This window comes from Pipistrellus hanaki, assembly GCF_964339955.1.
Source record: "Pipistrellus hanaki genome assembly, chromosome: 5".
Lineage (NCBI taxonomy): Eukaryota > Metazoa > Chordata > Mammalia > Chiroptera > Vespertilionidae > Pipistrellus > Pipistrellus hanaki.
The window spans coordinates 79,317,289-79,336,276 of NC_140507.1; the positions used below are offsets into that span (position 1 = coordinate 79,317,289).

The 18,988-nt window shown below is 59.3% G+C and overlaps 1 protein-coding gene and 1 pseudogene across 3 annotated transcripts in view; one reads left to right on the plus strand and one right to left on the minus strand.

Moving 5' to 3' along the window:
* Window positions 1–17,674, minus strand: part of NOTCH3 (notch receptor 3) — a 36,807-nt gene extending 19,133 nt beyond the window's left edge. Inside the window, exons 1-17 of one of the 2 annotated variants that reach the window (XM_084885791.1) lie at window positions 17,463–17,674; window positions 14,817–14,895; window positions 8,761–8,903; window positions 8,337–8,675; window positions 8,119–8,241; window positions 7,787–8,020; window positions 6,787–6,942; window positions 6,514–6,699; window positions 5,830–5,943; window positions 5,243–5,356; window positions 4,498–4,731; window positions 4,274–4,384; window positions 3,395–3,587; window positions 3,138–3,289; window positions 2,813–2,926; window positions 1,763–1,918; window positions 185–344 (exon numbers count right to left, since the gene is read on the minus strand). In XM_084885791.1, coding sequence (XP_084741917.1) covers window positions 185–344; window positions 1,763–1,918; window positions 2,813–2,926; window positions 3,138–3,289; window positions 3,395–3,587; window positions 4,274–4,384; window positions 4,498–4,731; window positions 5,243–5,356; window positions 5,830–5,943; window positions 6,514–6,699; window positions 6,787–6,942; window positions 7,787–8,020; window positions 8,119–8,241; window positions 8,337–8,675; window positions 8,761–8,903; window positions 14,817–14,895; window positions 17,463–17,565 — 2,711 coding nt within the window. In that variant the 5' untranslated portion in view covers window positions 17,566–17,674. Of the gene's footprint in view, window positions 1–184; window positions 411–1,762; window positions 1,919–2,812; window positions 2,927–3,137; window positions 3,290–3,394; window positions 3,588–4,273; window positions 4,385–4,497; window positions 4,732–5,242; window positions 5,357–5,829; window positions 5,944–6,513; window positions 6,700–6,786; window positions 6,943–7,786; window positions 8,021–8,118; window positions 8,242–8,336; window positions 8,676–8,760; window positions 8,904–14,816; window positions 14,896–17,462 lie in introns of both variants that reach the window. The other variant, XM_084885790.1, reaches the window with a different exon arrangement.
* LOC311623682 (U1 small nuclear ribonucleoprotein C-like) lies at window positions 9,472–10,206 on the plus strand (annotated as a pseudogene). The gene has a single exon. The product of its transcript is annotated as a U1 small nuclear ribonucleoprotein C-like (transcript).
* Window positions 17,675–18,988: the final 1,314 nt, after the last annotated feature.

Genomic DNA, 18,988 nt, shown 5'->3' on the forward strand with positions numbered 1-18,988 from the left:
AGGTGGGAGCCACGTGGAGGCCCCACTCTGGTCTGCCCCTTCCCGCACTGCCCCATCGGGCGCCAGAGTCCTGAGTTGGGTGCCAGCCCGCGGTCCCACCCTTCTTAGCCCCACTCCTTGCTCAGGTCCCACGCCCCACGCGATGCCCGGGTCCCTGAGCTCAGGAGAGGGCCCCCCCCCCCACCTGGGGCTGCAGTCGGGCAGGTTCCGCTCACAGCGGAAGCCTCCGTAGCCCGGGGGGCAGGTGCAGGCGAAGGAGGCCACGTAGTCGGTGCAGGTGCCCGGGCCACAGGGGCTGCTCAGACACTCGTCCACGTCCTGGGCGCAGCGGGGCCCGGCGAAGCCTGGGAGGCAGGAGCAGGAGAAGGAGCCCACACGGTCCTGGCAGGAGCCGCCATTCAGGCAGGGGTCTGTGGTCAGAAGGGAACGAGGGCTGGTCACTCACCCGGGCCCCCAGCCGCCGCCGCTGACCCGGCCGGGCCTCGCACAGTGGGGACTTGGGAGTGGACCAGGCTTATCGGGAAAGGGCACGTTTGCTCAGAGGGTTAAACCCCCCTGTGCTGCCGCGTCCCCTCCCTCCTCTGGAAGCCTCCCCCATGTGGAAGAGGAAGAGCTTGGCAGGACTAAAGGGCCTTTTGAGCTCTTAAGCGCAGGCTGTCCGTTGTGTCTGCTGAATCCCTTGACTCGGCACAGGGGGCTTCCTCCAGACTTGGCCTGGCCAGTAGAGTGGTTCTTAACCACTGGCCACTTGTGGTTCTTAAGACCTTGGCATGTGGCTGGCCTGAATTGAGATATGTTGTAAGTGTAAAATAAACACCAGATTTTCGGATTCTGAAGACTTAAGATATATATATATATATATATATATTTTTTTTTTTAATAAAAGAAGAATGGAGCCCTGGCTGTGTTGCTCAGTGGTTAGAGATTCGGCCCTTGGACCAATCAATCACAGGTTTGATGTCTGGCCCCAGACCAGGGCAAGTGTGGGAGGCAGCCAATTGCTGTTTCTCTCTCTCCCTCCCTTCCCTCCTCCTCCCTCCCCTCAATGGAAAAAAGTATATATATCCTCAAGTGAGGATTTATTTTTAATATATTTTACTGATTTTTTTATGGAGAGGAAGAGAGAGGGACAGAGTGAAACATCGATGATAGAGAAACATCAATCAGCTGCCTCCTGCACACCCCACACTGGGGATGTGCCTGCAACCAAGGTACATGCCCTTGACCGGAATCTAACCCGGGACCTTTCAGTCTGCAAGCCGACGCTCTATCCACTGAGCCAAACTGGTTTTGGCGAGTGAGGATTTTTTTAAAAAGAAGAATGTAAAATATATCAGTAATTTTCTATTGATTATATGTTGAAATGATATTTTATGGATTAGGCTCAATGACATACTATTAAATATAATATCACCTTTCTTGCGTTTTTAACTTTTTAAGTGTGAGTCCTCGAAAAATTGTAATTGCTTGTGCGGCTTGCGTTGTCTGCAGGACAGCACTCCTGGAGAACTCACCAGGGGCCTATGATCTCATACTTTACCCACAATCCTAACAATCGTGAGCTCCGATCCCAACGTATCCCTTACCTGCTCCGTGACCTTAGGCAAGTCACATGACCTCTTTAGGTCTCAGTTCCAGGAGCAAAATGGAAAAAAATAAGAGAACTATGAAGGTGAGATTAAAGCGCAATGCCCAGCACACAGTACAGGCTTCATGAACGTGTTTCCTAGGACAGCACCCCCACAAGCTCCCCTGAACTCACTGGGGTTGCAGTCATCGATGTCCTGGTCACAGGAAGAGCCACTGTACCCCCCATGGCAGGTGCAGCTAAAGCTGCCCGCCAGGTTGGTGCAGGTGCCGTGGGGGCCGCAGGGCGAGGGGCCGGCACACTCGTCTACGTCCTGCTGACATCGAGGGCCTGGGGTGGGAAACAAGGTGACATCTAGGGTCAGAGGCTACGGGCCGGGTCCGAGGGTACCTGTCACACAGGAGGAACCTGAAGGCTGCGAGGTGAGTGCGAGAACAAGCTCTCCTCACCAGCCCTGGGCACTTTGTAAGACTGTCCTAGGACTGCCTTCCTGCTGCAGCGGGTGCTGACTGCATGCTCTGAGCTTTACTCCTCCCGGAAGCTGTCCCCACATCCCAGCCTGAAACCGAGCTTCCCCAGCCACCTGTCCCTTCTTCTGCTCTAGCGATGACCACAGGGGCCGCCAGTGTCTGTGTCCAGCTCTGTCCCTTTCCAAAAGGAAGCTTCCCGGAGAGAGAGGGTCAAGGGTGAGTCCCCCACTGGGTCCCCAGGGAGGAGAGGAGAAGGAGAGAAGGGAGAGGAGGAAGAGGAGGAGGGGGGATAAGGAGGAAGAGGGGGGAGGGGGAAAGGGAGGGGGCGGAGGAGGGAAAGAAGAGGAGGAGGAGGAGGAGAAGGAGAAAGAGGAAGAGGAAGAGGAAGGGGAAGAGGAGGGGGGGAGGGGAAGGGGGGAGGAGGAGGAGGAGGGGGGGAGGAGGAAGAGAAGGAGGGAGGGGGGAGGAGAAAGAGAAGGAGGAGGAGAAAGAGGAAGAGGAAGAGGAAGGGGAAGAGGATGAGGGAGAGGAGGAGGAGGAGGAGGGGGAGAGGAGGAGGAGGAGAAGGAGGGGGAGGGGGAGGAGGAGGGGGAGGGGGAGGAGGAGGGGGAGAAGGAGAGAGAGGAGGAGGGGGAGGAGGAGGAGAAGGAGGGAGAGGGGGAGGAGGAGGGGGAGGGGGAGGAGGGAGAGGAGGAGGAGGAGGAGGAGGGAGAGGAAGAGGAGGAGGAGGAGGAGGAGGGGGAAGCACATGTACCTTGCCAGCCAGGCGGGCAGGAGCAGACAGCCAGATGGCCAGGACCAGGCTCGCAGTGGCCCCCGTGCTCACAGGGGTTCGGGGCACAGGGGGACGGCAGCTCACACTGACGGCCTGTGGTGGGCAGGCAGAGTGAAACAGTCTTAAGAGGGTCCTTGTCCCCATCTCCCCCAGCGTCCCCACCTTGATCCCCACCGCCCATGCTGCAAGGGGGGAAAAGAAAAAGAAAGACGGGCCAACATCCAGGAGGAAGAGAGTGGGGCAGAGGAAAGGAAGGAGGAAGACGGGGCCAGGAGAGCCTGGGCGGGGCATGGGGGGCACGTACCCTGCACGCCAGGGGGACAGGTGCAGTGGAAGTCCGCCCCGTTGCTGGTGCAGGTGCCACCAGCCCCACAGGGCTGAGACTCACAGGCGTCTCGCGTGAGACTGTGGCTGCACTGGGGGCCGCTCCAGCCAGGATCGCACACGCAGCGGAACCTGAAGGGGGTGGGGGCAGTCAGGGCCGGCAGGTGGGTGGAGAGACAAGGGGCGGGGGGCGGGAGGGGGTGTCTGGTCGGGTCACGAGCCAGGACAAGGCCTCACCCTCCGGGTGCGTCATGGCAGACGCCGTGGCTGCAGGGCTCCTGGGCACAGGGGTGGCTGGGGGGGAGGCACAGCGGCGGCAGGGAGCCCGGCGGGCAGAGGCAGTGGAAGCCGTCTTCCGCGTCCACACAGGAGCCGCCCTCCCCGCAGGGGTTGGACGCACACTCGTTGATCTCCATGTTGCACAGGGGCCCTGGGGAGCACAGGCAACCTCATCCAGAGACAAGGACAGCTCAGTGGATAGAGCGTCGGTCTGCGGACTGAAAGGTCCCGGGTTCGATTCCAGTCAAGGCCATGTACATTGGTTGCGGGCACATCCCCGGTGGGGGGTGTGCAGGAGGCAGCTGGTCGATGTTTCTAGCTCTCTATCCCTCACCCTTCCTCTCTGTGAAAAATCAATAAAATATATTTTTTTAAAAAGAGAGAGAGACAAGGACAACCCGGCCAGCACAGAGGGCCGGCCCGGCCCCCCTGGGCACAGCCACACCCTGCAGCGGGGGCATACGCAGCCCCCTCACACATCCGCTCCTCCGCCAACCAGAGCAGCCACCTCCTCAGCCCAGAGCGGCCCAGCCCCAGATCACCCTCACCCCCAAACCTACATGACGTCAGTTTCACATTCACTGCAAATTGCATCCGGCCGGCTCAGAAACACCTCCCCTCCTCCATCAGAACACCCTTATCTATGTTCCAGGGTAAACTCAAGCCAATATGGGGACAACTTTGTGACAGACAGAGAGACCCTAAGGTGTGGACAATCTCACTGGACAAGCCCGTGCAGAGAGAAGGGGCAACCCCCCCCCCCCCCCCTGCCAGGAAAGATGGGTGATTTTACCCTCCCCCTCTAGGACCCCCTTCCCGCAGCAGCCGCTGGCCCACCTGTGAAGCCAGGCTGGCAGACGCAGTCGTAGCGGTTGATGCCGTCCCGGCAGATGCCAAAGGTGCAGGGGTTGCTGGCGCAGTCGTCGATGTTCACCTCGCAGTTGACACCTGCAGAGGGGGAACCAGGCCGGGGTGGCGCCAGGAACACCACCATCCCCGAGCTCTGCAGACCCTCCGGATGGGATGGGCTGTTGCTGCCCCAGCCCGGCCCTCGGTCCCACCTGTGGTGCCGGGAGGGCAGCGGCAGAGGTACTTGTCCACCAGGTCCAGGCACTTGCCCCCGTGGCGGCAGGGCTGGCTGCGGCACTCGTTCACCTGGCTCTCGCAGCGCGTGCCGGTGTAGCCGGGGGCGCAGGCGCAGGAGAAGCTGGCGATGCCGTCCACGCAGCGCCCGTGGTGGCACGGGTCCGGGGAGCAGTCGTCCACGTTGAGCTCACACAGGGTGCCCTCAAAGCCTGCAGGGCCGGAGGGTCAGGCAACGCCCCCTTGCCAAGGTCCTGCTCACTGCCGTGCCCCCAATCCGCCCTGGCTCAGCCCTGCCTCCGGCCCACCGCGACAGCAGAAAGCGGGAGCCATTCCCACCCCGTCCATCCCTAGCTGGCCTCCTCGGCATCCAGCTACAACCTACAAAGCTCACCCCCGACCAAGACCCTTCCAGGGTTAAATCCCACCCCCCTTGTGACCCTGTTTTCAATCAGTCCTTGCACTATCAGCCCCGTCCTGCCTCCCCCTCAACTGCAAATGGGGACACGTGGGAGGTGCCCAGGGATGCTGTGGGTCAAGCCTTACACCGTTAGTTATCTGCGCCCTGTATCCCACCTGAAGCCTTTGGCTCCGCCCCTGGCTGTCATTGGCTCCGGCTTGATGCAGCCCCGCCCAAAGCCCTTTCCAAGGCTGTGATTGGCCCTCGCCCCTAGCTAGCCCCGCCTCCAAACCCCCGCGGGCCTGGCTTTGGCCCGCCCTCACCCTCGGCGCAGCGGCACTCGTAGCCGTCGGGCTGGTCCACGCACTTGGCTCCGTTCCTGCAGGGCGTGCTCGCGCACTCGTCCACGTCCAGCTGGCACAGGGCCCCGCTGAAGCCTGAGGGGGGGAGTGAGCAGAGGCCCAGACAGGGTCAGAGCAGTCACCCCTCGCCAGTTCTGCCTTGTGTGGGTGGGAAGCCCCTTAACTTAGTTTTTTGTGGTTTTTTAAAAATATATATTTCATTGATTTTTTTTTTTTTTTTTTACAGAGAGGAAGGGAGAGGGATAGACAGAAACATCAATGAGAGAGAAATATCGATCAGCTGCTTCCTGCACATCCCACACTGGGGATGCGCCCGCAACCAAGGTACATGCCCTTGACTGGAATCGAACCCGGGACCCTTCAGTTCGCAGGCCGAGGCTCTATCCACTGAGCCAAACTGGTTAGGGCCCGTTCACTTAGTTTTAAATTCATTTCCATTTTTTTCATGCCTCGGTTTCTGCTGACGTGGCTCTCACAGGCTCCCAGCCTGGAGCCTTTGCCCCTGCAGGGACCTGCTTTTCCAGACTCCCTGGCCCCAAGGTCCTCACCAGAGGGACAGGTGCAGCTGAAGCCATTGACTCTGTCCTTGCAGACCCCGCCGTTGACACACGGGCTGCTCTGACACTCGTCCATATCCACCTCGCAGTAGGTGCCTGTGAAGCCTGGGGGAAGGGGTATGGGGGGGAGGGAGGGATATTAGGATCATGGGGGTTTCCCTCTGGTCTGAAGAGAGGGCAATAGGGTAGGTACACCCCCTTCCCAATCAGTTCCCCTAAGCATTGGCCTTCCCCCCAATGTTCAATTTTTGTCCTGAGACTGGACCCTCACCAGGCTGAGGTCCCAACTAGTCCAAGGCCTATGAGACTCCGTATGGACCTTGCCTTTAGACCACCCTCTTCCCTCTCCAGTCCACAGACATGCCCTGTCCCCAACATCGCCTTGTGCTCACCCCAGCAAGACAGTCTGCAGGCTCCACCTAAACCTCACCCCAGCCCCACAGCCGGTCCTTAGGAGGTCCAGACTCCACTCACAGAAGGAGATTCTATCCGTTCCATTTGGCCACGCCCCCAGCTTCTCAAGAGGTTCTGCTCTGGCCCCACCTCCCCCTCACCCCAGGCTTCACTCTCAAGGGCCCATTGGGAACCCAGCTCCGCCACGTCCCTTCCTGCAGGCTTCTCTTCTCTCGCCCGCCCCCAGCCTCAGGCCTGGCCTCCGCCCCGTCCACCACGCACCTGCCATGCAGATGCAGGTGAACTGGCCGATGCGGTCCAGGCACGTGGCCTGGTTGCGGCAGGGCCCGGACAGGCACTCGTTGACGTCCGTCTCGCAGCGCGGGCCCGTGTAGCCGCGGCCACACTGGCACAGGAACGAGCCCTGGGTGTTCACACACTTGCCCAGGTGCTCGCACGGGTTGGCGCCTGCAGAGACAGGCACAGCCAGGGTGGGTATGGCCCGCGGAGGCGCGAGCTGTCCCCTCCTTCCAGCTCAGACAGCGGCCCCCTCACCAATGGAGCACTCGTCCACATCCTGGTCACAGGCGCCGCCGGTGAAGCCCGGCGGACAGGTGCAGATGGCCCGGCCGTTCACCGGGTTGGTGTCACAGATCGCATCCTCGTGGCAGGGATTGCTGACACAGGCGTCATCCAGGTGACACAGAAGCCCTGGGAAGGGACGGGCAGAGGTCAAGGGCAGACACACACACACACACACACACACACACACACACACACACCCCGGCTCTGTCCAAAGGTTCCACAGATCACATAATGTCTTATGTTTTGTGCTTACTAATCTGCAGCGTGTTTAGTAGCTATGTTTTCCTAATTGTTTATTATGAAAAATGTTAAGCATACAGAGAGATAGATTTATACACCCATGCACCTAGATTCAGCTATTGTCAAACTTATCTGTCCTTTGTTCTGAATCATTTGAAAAGGAGTTGGAAACATAAAGGGGTACTGCCTCATGTCTTTGCTTCTGTGGCACCCTCTGCCTGACCTGCCCTTCCCTCCACTTTTATTTATTTTTATTTTTTTAAATATATATTTCTTACAGAGATGAAGAGAGAGGGATAGAGAGTTAGAAACATCGATCATCTGCCTCCTGCACACCCCCTACTGGGGATGTGCCCGCAACCAAGGTACATGCCCTTGACCGGAATCGAACCTGGGACCTTTCAGTCCGCAGGCCGAGGCTCTGTCCACTGAGCCAAACCGGTTTCAGCTTCCCTCCACTTTTAAATCCCCCTTCCAAACACCTTCTCCGGTCGTTGATACTTGCAAAGGTCACCTCTCTCTCTTGCTTACAGTATATCTCTCTATGTCCATGGCGTCTGTCCTGTACGATGCACAGCCCCTCCTCCCAGGCCTCCCCCAGGCTTACCCCTCCTCCCCATATCCGGCCTCCAGCGTAATCATTCTGACACTCACGTCAGATGCCATCCTTGCCCCCGTTCAGGAACCATCCACGGCTCCCTCGCCGCCTTCAAGGGAAACAACCACTCACCCGTCTTGCCCATGGGGCAGGCGCAGTAGAAGGAGGCCACACGGTCGTGGCAGGTGGCCCCATGGAAGCACACGGTGGTGGCACAGTCGTCAATATTCTGACTACAGCTCTCTCCGGTCCAGCCGTTGACGCACACGCAGCTGTGGCCACCCAGCGTGTTGGAGCAGGTTCCCCCGTTGTGGCAGGCATTGGGCTGCAGCTGGCACTCATCCACATCCTCTGTGCAGAACTGGCCTGTGGCACACAGAGGCACCGGTCCGGTCCCCTGGACTGGTGCATCCCCACCCGAGGTCTGCCACCCAGCTCCCTTCAGCCCCAGTGCGCCCACCTACCTGTCCACTCCGGAGGGCACTGGCAATTGTAGGTGTTGACGCCATCGACACACGTCCCACCATTCAGGCACCGGTTCCCTGGACAGTCATCCACATTCACTTCGCAGTTCTGGCCCTCGAACCCTAGCACGGGAGGAGGAGGAGGAGGCGAGTATTGACGGCAGGCCGGCCTGCGGTGTTCCCACCTCTGCTGCCTCCCCCAAGGGCAGCTTCCTCACCGGGGAGGCAGGCGCAGTCATAGGAGAGATCGCCATTCTGTCGGCAGGTGCCCCCGTTACGGCACGGGGAAGGTGCACAGGGCACTGCCGGGGTCTCACACAGCGGCCCCAGGTAGCCGGCTGGGCACTGGCAGCGGAAAGAGCCTGGCGTGTTGAGGCACGTGCCACCATGATGGCAGGGACCTCCCCCCCGGCACTCATCCACGTCGCTCCGACAGCTGCGGCCCTGGTAGCCAGGCGGGCAGGCACAGAGGTAGCGGCCGTCCGGCCCCACTGAGCAGCGGGCCCCATGGGCACAGGGGCTGCTGAGGCAGGGGTCTGGCAGGGAGCAGTCAGGGCCTAGAGGGACCAGAAGAGGATGGGTGAGTTTGGTGGACCAAACCCTTACTACCTCGGGGTCCCTTCCTTCCAGATCACCCCTTACCTCTGAACCCACGGGGACAGCGGCAGGAGAACCGGGCAGTGCCTGCTACCACCGAGCTCTGGCAGACGCCACGACCAGCACAGGGGCCCGAATGGCAGGGGTCTTCCAGCTGGCACCGTTCACCCACCCAGCCTGGTGGGCACCTGTAGGCAGAGACAGCTCAGTAGGGGCAGGAGATACACAGACATACACTCAAGACAGGCAAGAAACACATGGGCAAACCGATCAATAAATACACATACTCATTCATCCACATTCAGTAAGTACCTACTACGTTCTTAGCAATTGGAATACAGCAGCAAACACAATAAAAGTGGTCCTACCCTCCTGATGCTCACAGCTAGCTTGGGGAAAAGAAGATACACAAATCACAAGTTAGTATTCAGCATGCCAGCCGGGGGGGGGGGGGGGGGGGGTGCACATGGTCATGAAGGGCATGGTATAGTATAGAGTGGTGGCTTTAGAAAAGAAATATCCACGTCCCAGAACCTGTGGCTGACAGCATTTGGAAAGTCTTTGCAGATGTAACTAAGGAACATATCAAGATGAGATCATTCGCCCAGCTGGTGTGGCTCAGTGGTTGAGCTTCGACCTGTGAACCAGGAGGTCTCGGTTCAATTCCGGGTTGAAGGCTCGATTCCCAGTGGGGAGCATGCAGGAGGCAACTGATCAGTGGTTTTTCTCTCATCATGGATGTTTCTATCTCTCCCTCTCCTTTCCTCTCTGAAATTAAAAATATATATATATTTTTGGCGGCGCGGCCAACGGAGTGCCAACGGCCTGCAGAACAACATGCCGAAGTTTTATTGTGACTGCCGCGATACACACCTCACCCATGACTCTCCATCTGTGAGAAAGACACACTGCCGTGGTAGGAAGCACAGAGAATGTGAAAGACTACTATCAGAAGTGGATGGAAGAGCAGGCCCAGAGCATGATTGACAAAACGACTGCAGCACTTCAGCAAGGAAAAATACCTCCTACTCCATTCTCAGCCCCACCTCCCCCCAGTCTTCCGGGTCCACCTCGCCCCGGTGTGATGCCAGCACCCCACATGGAGGGGCCCTCCCTCCCAGGATGCCAATGGTGGGTCCTCCTCCTCCGGGGATGATGCCAGTGGGACCTGCTCCCGGAATGAGGCCGCCTATGGGAGGGCACATGCCAATGATGCCTGGGCCCCCAATGATGAGCCCTGCGGCCCGGCCCATGAGGGTGCCCACTCGGCCCGGAATGACTCGTCCAGACAGATAGGGAGAAAGGGCAGCCCCTTTCTATCCTGCTCCTTCGCAGGAGGTCAAGGAGCTGTGACTCTGGTGTTTTCTAACAGCAGGCAAGGAAGACTCACTTCCTCTTCCTATCTCAGAGAGAACAGTGTTTGAGGGGAGGAGTGGGACAAAAAAAAAGCAATTTTCATTTGTGTAGTAAAATGTGAAAATAAAAATGTCAACTCTTGCCGAAACCGGTTTGGTTCAGTGGATAGAGCGTCGGTCTGCGGACTGAAAAGTCCCAGGTTCGATTCCGGTCAAGGGCATGTACCTTGGTTGCGGGCACATCCCCGGTAGGGGGTGCACAAGAGGCAGCTGGTCAATGTTTCTCTCTCATCGACGTTTCTAGCTCTCTATCGCTCTCTCCTCCTCTCTGTAAAAAATCAATAAAATATATATTTTTTTAAATGTCAACTCTTTTTGTTAACAAAAATATATTTTTTAATAGTTTTGGTTTTTTTTAAGAGATGAGATCATCCTGGATTTTCCAGGTGGGCCCTAAATCCAATGATAATGTTCTTTTAAGAGCAAAGCAGAGGGAGATTTGGGGAAAAGAGAAGAAGGGCCTGCAGAGTCAGAGAGTGGTGTGGAGTGTGGCACCCACAAGCCAAGGAAAGCCTGGAGCCGCCAGAAGGTGGCAGAGGCAGACAGGAAGGCCGCTCCGCTCCCCTCAGGCCGTTGGAGACCGTGGCTGCCACCGCCTTGGTTTCAGACTTCTGGCCTCCAGAACCGTGCTGAGTACATTTCTGTTGTTTTAAATCCCTCCGTTTTGGGTCATTTGTCACCGCAACTACAGGAAACGGAAACTAAGACACTAAATAGGGGGCACAGAGGAGGGGGTCGGGAGGCAAATATCTTTCCGTGGACTGAAGGAAGGGATGAGGCCACGGGATGTATGGAGAAGCATGCTCCAGGCAGAGAGAACTAGCCTCAGACTCCGGAAGACAAGCTCCCGGCACACACAGGCAGATCCAGGAACATACACAAACATACCAACTCCACGTCTTGGCTGGCAATACTCAGACACCAACCCACAGGCCGGGCCACAGAGAGGGGCAACTTTCACATGGATAGACAGAGGACCCCACAAAACATCTGCTCCTTTTCTGGGAACACATACATCCCTTCTTTCCACTGGTGGGAGCGAGGTCGACACTAATATTGATGCCTCGCCAGGACCAGTTTGGCTCAGTGGATAGAGCATTGGCCTGCGGACTGAGGGGACCAGGGGTTCAATTCTGGTCAAGGGCACATTCCCAGTGGGGGGGGTGCAGGAGGCAGCTGATTAATGTTTCTCTCTCATCGAAGTTTCTAGCTCTCTATCCCTCTTCCTTCCTCTCTGTAAAAAAACAATAAAATATATTTAAAAAATATTGATACCTCTTTCGTGCGGGGAGGGGGGGACAGAAAGGGGGTGTCCTTTAGCCCGCAGTCTCCTCCCCAAACCCACCAAAGGAAGCTGGATGGAGTGTGAGAGAAATAGGAGACCTGGAAAAGGGGTGGTCTTAAGGCTGGAACTCTCCTTCGTAGTCAGAGGGAGGGCCCTGGAGAGGCTCCAGGACCCAGACCACACCCCCGACGCTGCCCATTCTGCCGCTGGTCCCTCCCTCGGGCTTGTTCCGGGCCCTTAGGGCTACACGCAAGCAGCTGACTCAGTCCTCAGCGTCACCCACAAGGTCCCCCCACCCAGGCCCCCAGCGAAACAGGTCGGGGCATGGCCGGACAGGGGCGCAGGTGGTGCCTTGCGGGGAGAAGCCAGCGCCCAGCGCCCTCCGCAAAGGCCCGCAGGGCCAGCACAGCCACCGCCACTCCGCGCCAGGAGGGGGCGCGCTGCCCGGGGCGCCCCGACTTGCGGGGTCCCAGAGCCAGGCAGGGCGCGGCCAGCGGCCCTCTCCCGGCGCCCCCGGCGGGTTCCCACGATCTGTGCCCCGCGCCCCTGCCGACCGGTCGGGCCGGTTCCAGCCTCCGCCCGCGCCCCGCCCCATGGCCTGGGTTTCGGGGGAGACGGAGGGGAGAGCTGACTTGGGGGGGCAGGGGAGGCGAGCACTGGGAGACAGAGACAAGGGCTTAGAAGCCTATTTGGGGGGCAAGACTTGAGATCAATTGGGGGGAGGGGGCATCCCTGAAGGCACACGAGTAGTTGGGGTGTGTAAGGAGATGGGGGGGGTGCGTGGGGGGTGGTTCCCGCAGCCCTGCTCTGGGGACCGAGTCCGCTCCGCTCCGGGGAGTCCGGGCTCCGGGCGGCCACGCGCGCCGGTGATTCACCTGTCGGGGGGCGGGGCGGCCGCGGGCGCATTCACCTGTCGGCAGGATTCCAGGCGCGGGGCTCTACTGCGCAGGCGCGCGGCCGGCCCTGCGGCTCCATCTCCACCTCCAGTGGCTTCGGATGGGGGGGGGCACTTTTCCCTATTTTCAGTTTTGGGGACTCCCAACCCGAAAAGCCCTCTCAGCCAGGCTAAGCATCCCACCCCGAGGAGCTCGCGTGGTCCCCATTCAAAGTGTGTGTGTAACTGCAAAGTGTGTGTTTGGGTCTAAAGTCACATGTTGTTGAATAAATGAATAAGTCAGTCGGCTAATGGCCACTGGATGAACTGCTCTTACTAAGGACAATATTACAAAAGGAACCAAGCATTTCCCCATAGTCTTGAGAGGTTCCCCCTTATGGCACCTACTTCCTGTGTCTCTGCTGTTATTATTTATAACTGGAGGCCCGGAGCTCGAAATTCGTGCAAGGGGCTCGGCCCTCGAAGCCCCTCGCAGCCCCGGCTTCATCTGGAAGGCGGTCAGGATGAAGGTGGTTCTGCTATTTGGTCTAATTAGCATGTTAGCTCTTTATTAAATAGGATAATAACCCCTATTGGCCCTCCTCACTAAAGACAGCCTAGAGAGGACAGCAGTGAAGACAAGGAATTCAAGGAGATGAGACCCAAGGTCAACAGTCACAGCAACGATAGTAACTCATACCGCTGCAACGCTGCAGCTTCAATTAATTACCGGTGCCGATGCCCAGAAAACCTAACCCACAAGATGGCAAAGAGACAAGAGCAGCGGATCTACCGGCTGAGAGGCTGAGAATTCGTGGCTCCAGAGGCTGAACAGGCGGGGTTGAGTAATACCCGCTTCCCATCTCTATCACCATCTGGTTTAGTCACCCAACAAGAAGTGAATATGAAATGCCAGCATTACGAAGACATGAACATATATTGGAGCTGAAGACCTTCAGTGCTGGCTTTTTGCCCAACTACCAGATATACATTTTTTACCTAAAGATGTCTCTTTTTGGTAATGACAAACATGGGTGTGTGTTTTTAGGTTCGTTGGGCAAAAAAGTTTAAAGTGCCTATAAAAGTTTTTTTTTTTTAATTATTATGATACATACCTGTTCAAGTTGTGCTTTTTAAGATCCTCGTTTTTAATTTATAAATAAAACTTTACAACTTTTGCCCTAACCGGTTTGGCTCAGTGGATACAGCCTCAGCCTGCAGACCCAAGGGTCCCAGGTTCGATTCTGGTCAAGGGCATGTACCTTGGTTGCAGGCACGTCTCCAGTAGGGAGTGTGCAAGAGGCAGCTGATCCATGTTTCTCTCCCATCGATGTTTCTACCTCTCTATCCTTCTCCCTTTCTCTCCGTAAAAAAATTAATAAAATATATATATTTTTTAAAGTTTACAACTTTTAAAAAAAAGTCAACAAACTGCAAGCTCCTGTTAATAAAGCTCTTAAACTATTAAAATAAGCCCTATTTACTGAGCACTTGCTGTATGCCAAGCAGTATGATGAGTTCATTGTATGAAGGATTCATTTAAATCTGTACAATCAACTCAAATAAGGAACTGTTATGGCCCCAATTTGCAGATGCAACAACTGAGGCTCCGAAAGCTCAAAGATCTTGCACAAGGTAACCCGGAGCCCAGAATTTAAACCGAGCTGTTTGCCTCTGCTCAGCTCTCTCCCAGCCTCTTCCCTACTCCCCCTCCCCCCCGCCCACTGCCTTTCCCAAAGTCCCGGTGAGAACCCCCTATTTCACAGATGCAGTGAGGTTCGGAGAGGGGAAATGACTAATCCAAAGGTCACACAGCAATGAAGTGGCAGAGCTGGGCTGTATTACAGGCCGCCAATGCCCCCACCTTGAAATCTTGAGATAGGGAAGGGTGGAGATGGTGTGCCCTCCTAAGCCACTGCTGTTGGTCCCTGGAGATTTGTTGACTAAATTATAACTACCTCCATTAGGGGCTTTACGTATGACCTCAGACACCTGAGAATTCTGTGAGGTTGGGGGTTCCTGGGTTCATTTTCCAGAAGAGGACACAGAGACTCAGTTACATCCCAGCCCTGGCCAGGGTGGCTCAGTTGGTTGAGTACCATCCTTGCACCGAAAGGCGTAAGGTTGCCAGTACAATTCCTGGTCAGGGCACATGCCCAGGTTGCAGGTTTGATTCCCGGTCCAGGTGCATGTGGGAGGCACCCAATCCATGTTTCTGTCTCACGTCAACGTTTCTCTCTCTCCTCTCTCTCCCTTTCTCTCTAAAATCAATAAACATATTTAAAAAAAGAAAGAGAGAGAGAGTTGAAGTCCGAGCCAGTCTGCAACACGATGTGGGATTTGAAGCCAGGCCAAGCAGATGCCAGAGCTCCTGCTTTTAACCCTGCTGATTCCAGGAATCAAGGAGTTGCCCCAGCCACGCATGTAGGAAGCAGCAGAGGCATGCACGGTGGACACAGAAGCAGGGGGGCCAGACAGACCGCCTCCCCACACAGGGCCCACTGATGGCTCCGAGCCAGGCACTCACAGGCAGGCAGCCTCCCGGGAGGACAGCTGGGTGCAGCGACCTCCATTTGAACACGGGCTTCCATCCAGGCAAGGGGGAGCTGTGTGGGGTGAACAGAGGTGGGCAGGTCAGACAGGTGCCCAGGAACCCCGGCTCAGAGTGACAGCCCCCCGCCTCCTTCCCTCTCCCAGGCAACAGCTGCACGGAGCTGGGGGTGTCTGTGCGGGTGCAGGGAGCCCCTCCAGCGAAGGTTCCCACGCTCCCCACCCTGGCCCCAGCTGTTGGGGCCGCAGCTGTCCCTGCCAGCTTGAGCCCTGGGAACCACAAGTCCGGGGCGGACAAGAGGAGGTGCTGACTTGTGCCAGATGTGGGGGCTCGGGAAGTGGCCAAAACGGGGGGTGCGGAGGCAGGAAGTGAGGGTGCGGTGTGCTAAAGGGAGGTCTGAGGCTGTGTGCCCAGATCCCGGGGTAATGGAGGGGGCAGCGGCAGGGCGTCCTGGGCCGTGGCTCTCTCTCTTCCAGGGATGCCTGGCGCCTCCTCCAGCCGTGCCGCCCTGTGCAGAGGCTCCGGGGAGAGAAGCCGGGGCATGTACCCCAGGCGCAGCCAGCAGTGGGTGTTGCAGGGTGTGTGACGAAGGGAGGGGCAGTGGCCCCAGACATGTACTGCCCTGTCCAGCATCCCCAACCCTGAGGGCTGTCCCTCTGGGGTGTGGCACTGTCTAACTGTCCTGCCAGACGGGTCTGGGGCATGGCTGGGTGTGAGCTAGTGGAGAATTGTGCTGGCAGGTGTGGGGCCAATGTGCTCATGTGCGTGTCACCGAGAGATAGAAAGATGGAGGGAGACAGAGAAAGACAGAGACGGCTATAGAAAAGGAAACTATGAGCAGGCAGCACAGAGAGAGGAGACAGAGAAGTAGAGAGACAGGAGTCACGCGGGACATGAGCATGGGCCAGCATGGCATCTGTCTCCCAAGGAGGGGACCAGCAGGCACACGACACTATCCCCCCACGGGGGCCAGTGCATGTTTGTGAACTCACCCCGGGGGCCACGAGACCCAGCCTGGGACCACTCTCCGCCGGGGGATCTGTGAGCCACGCATGCGTCCGTGACGTGCATGGGCTACAGATGCGTGTGCCACATGGGTGCAGGCTGGATCTGTTGTGTAGTTGGGTGTCTGTGTGTGTGCATGTGGCTGTGGATAGGTTGCATGTGCCCATCTGCACGTGGGAGCCGGGCATGCCCTTGGATCTGTGTCTGTGTGTGCCCGAGTGTGTGAAGACCGCATGTGCAAGGCCTCGGGCCGGTGTGCGCACTTGTATGAACACGTGTGGTTACATGCGCACATCAGTGTGTGAGCTGTGTGTGCCTGGGTATGTCTTGTGTGAGCTGGGGGGTGAGATGGGGGTGTCTGGGGGTGTACTCTGTGTGTGCACATCCACCTCTGATCTGTGTGACCCAGGGCTGTGAGTGCCTGCGAGTGTGTGTGACGGACCATGTGGGTGCCCGCTGGCCTCGCGGGGGCGGCAGCTCCTGCCCGGTCCTGCCCGGTGCGGGCGGGCGGGGGCACGATGGGGGGTGAGGGGTGGTGTCTGGGCTCCTGCACTCCCACCCCTCCCGGATCCCAGCCCCACAGAGGTGCCCGGGACCCTCAGCCAGGGCCGCTGGGCCCGCGCCCCCCTCCGCCCGCCAGGCCTCCCTGGGCGGGGGGGGGGGGGGTGCGCCCCCACAGCCCCCGCTCGGCCCCGCCGCCCGCCCCGCTTTGTCTGGCAAATAAAGCGCGAGGCCGGCCGGGGGGAGGGGGTGTCTAGACGCCGCGGCCATTGTCCCGAGAGAGGGAGGGGAAAATGTGGAGGGGGAGGGGAGGGGGAAGGGCGGGGGCCCGGGCCGCTGCGGAGGGGCTCGGGCTGCAAGGTCCGGGCGCCGAAATGAACGAGGAGCACGTGGGCTCGCCCCCTTCCCACGCCGCCCCCCGTTCCCAGGGCGGGGACCGGGCCGGGCCGCCGGATCCGGCGGGTGGGGGAGGGAGCGGGCCGGGGCCGGGGAAGGGGCGCGGGGCCGCAGCGGCTCCGGCTCCGGCTCCGGCTCCGGCTCCGGCGCCGGGTTTTGCCGCGCGCCGGCCTGGGAAGTTTCCTCCGAGTTCGGAGCTGCGGGAACTTGGCGCCCCCTCCCCGCCCTCCGACCCCCGCCCCGCGGGCCTGAGCGCTGGGGGTGGGGTGGGGCTTTTGTACGGGGGGTCCCCGCCCTGGGGGCACTGGAACTCCAGTCGTGACCTTCCCAGGACTCCGGATGGGCGTGGGTGGAGGAGAGGGAGCCCCAGATTCTGGGTACCTCCCCCCGCCCCCCGCAATTTTGAGTCCCCGGTCCCCGCACCTCGAGCTCCCACTCCCGGACTTCTGGGTCTCCGCATCCCCCAGCCCTGATCGCTCCTGGGCCGCTGTGTTCCTCGCTCCCCCTCCCCCAAATTCTGAGTCCCTGTCCCCCGGGGCTGGCACGCACGCAGTCCGGGCTCCAGCGCCCCTGCCCCTGCTCCCGCCCGCGCGCCCCTGCTCCGGTCCTTGGCTTCCAGGGTCCCCACCACCACCAGCCCCAGACTTGGGGGTCCTTGCACCCCGTTCCCCTCCCTTCCTCCCCCCAAATCCGTTCCGCCCGCAGGTCCCGGCCCCTCACCTGCAGCCCCGGGTCCCGCCAGCAGCAGCAGGAGCAGCGGCGCTCGCACGGACGGCAGCGGAGACATCTGGCCGCGGCGGCGGACCCGGGTCCCCGGCCCCATGGCGGCCCGCCGCGACCCTCCCTCCTCCCTCCGCCCTCCGGCCCCGGGCTCCGGGCGGCGCGTCCCGGGCCAGCCTCAGCGCCGCCAACTTCGCCGCCGAAGTGAGGCCGCCGGCCGCCCCGCCCCCCGCCCGGCGGCTCGCTCCGCCCCGGGCCGGCCCCGCGCTCCCGCCCCTCGCCGGCCTCCCGGGGTCCCTGCCCACCCTCCACCCACCCTCCACCCACCCACACAGCGTGGGACCCGCGGGCCCTCCGGACCTCAGGCCGGCCACGCGGGGAGATGCGGGGCCAACCCACTCGCAGGGGCAGACACACCCAGCCTGTGATTACCTCTGCTCCCAGCACACCCGCAGCCAGAGACACACAGGGCACCCCGACACACACACAGACTCTCTCCCCACCCCCACCCCAGACACCCCCAAAAGGAGATCAAGCAGGTCTGAGAGGCTCAGGAGCACACAGCCACCATGCACAAATGCAGACAAGACACATGCACCAAACTTCACGGGGACTTGAAATCTGAAACAGTGGAAAACCTGAAACTCAGGCCCAGCCCAGCCTGGAGCCTGGGGCTCTTTGCAGCCTCCGACCTCTGACACAGGCTAAGAGGAGCCTCATGAATAACGGCAAAGATGCGCGCGCGCACACACACACACACACACACACACACACACACACACTCCTAACAGTCCTTCCTCTTCACAGCCCCGTGGGAACCCCAGAGGTGACTCCAGTCCCACCCCGTACTCCGCACAGCTCTGCCACTCAATCCGATCCGCTGGCTTTTCCCAAATGTCTCCATGGTGAGAAAGGGGGCCCCTGACGGCCCACCCCACCCGCCCAGCCCCGGAGGAGCTGTCATTCTGCGGAAGAAAGAGCCAGAAAGTGCTGGATGCACCCAGCACTGGGGACTCCGGGCTGGTCAGAGGAAGGCGTGGGGTCTGGGGAGGGCGCAAAGAAGGGCTGGTGAGGGTTCTGCCTGGAGGCTGGGCTCCTTATTCATTCATTCGTTAGTTCATTCATTTATTCATTCAGCAGATAGGTATAAAGCCCAGCTCTCTGTCTTGGCTTTTACCTCCAGAGAGGACTTCCCTCCCAGAGAAGGATCCACTGGGGCTCAGCCTGCGTGACCTGAAGGAAGGACATCCTGGCAGAGGGAGAGCCCTACCTCCAGAGAAGGGGCAGAGTCCTGAAGGAGAATGGGCAGGCCAGGGGTGGGGCTGGCCATGAGCAGGAGAAAGATCAGGCGGGCCCCTGCTCTCTGGCTTGGTGATGAGGCTGCAGGGAGGAGGGATGGGTTGAGGGTGAGGTGCTCAAGCTGAGGAGTTTGAGGACCACCCAGAAGGCAGCTGAACATTGGGGTTGAGCGTACAGGAGTCCTGACATGGCACCCCTGAGGTCTTTGGGCAATTTTAAGACTTTCT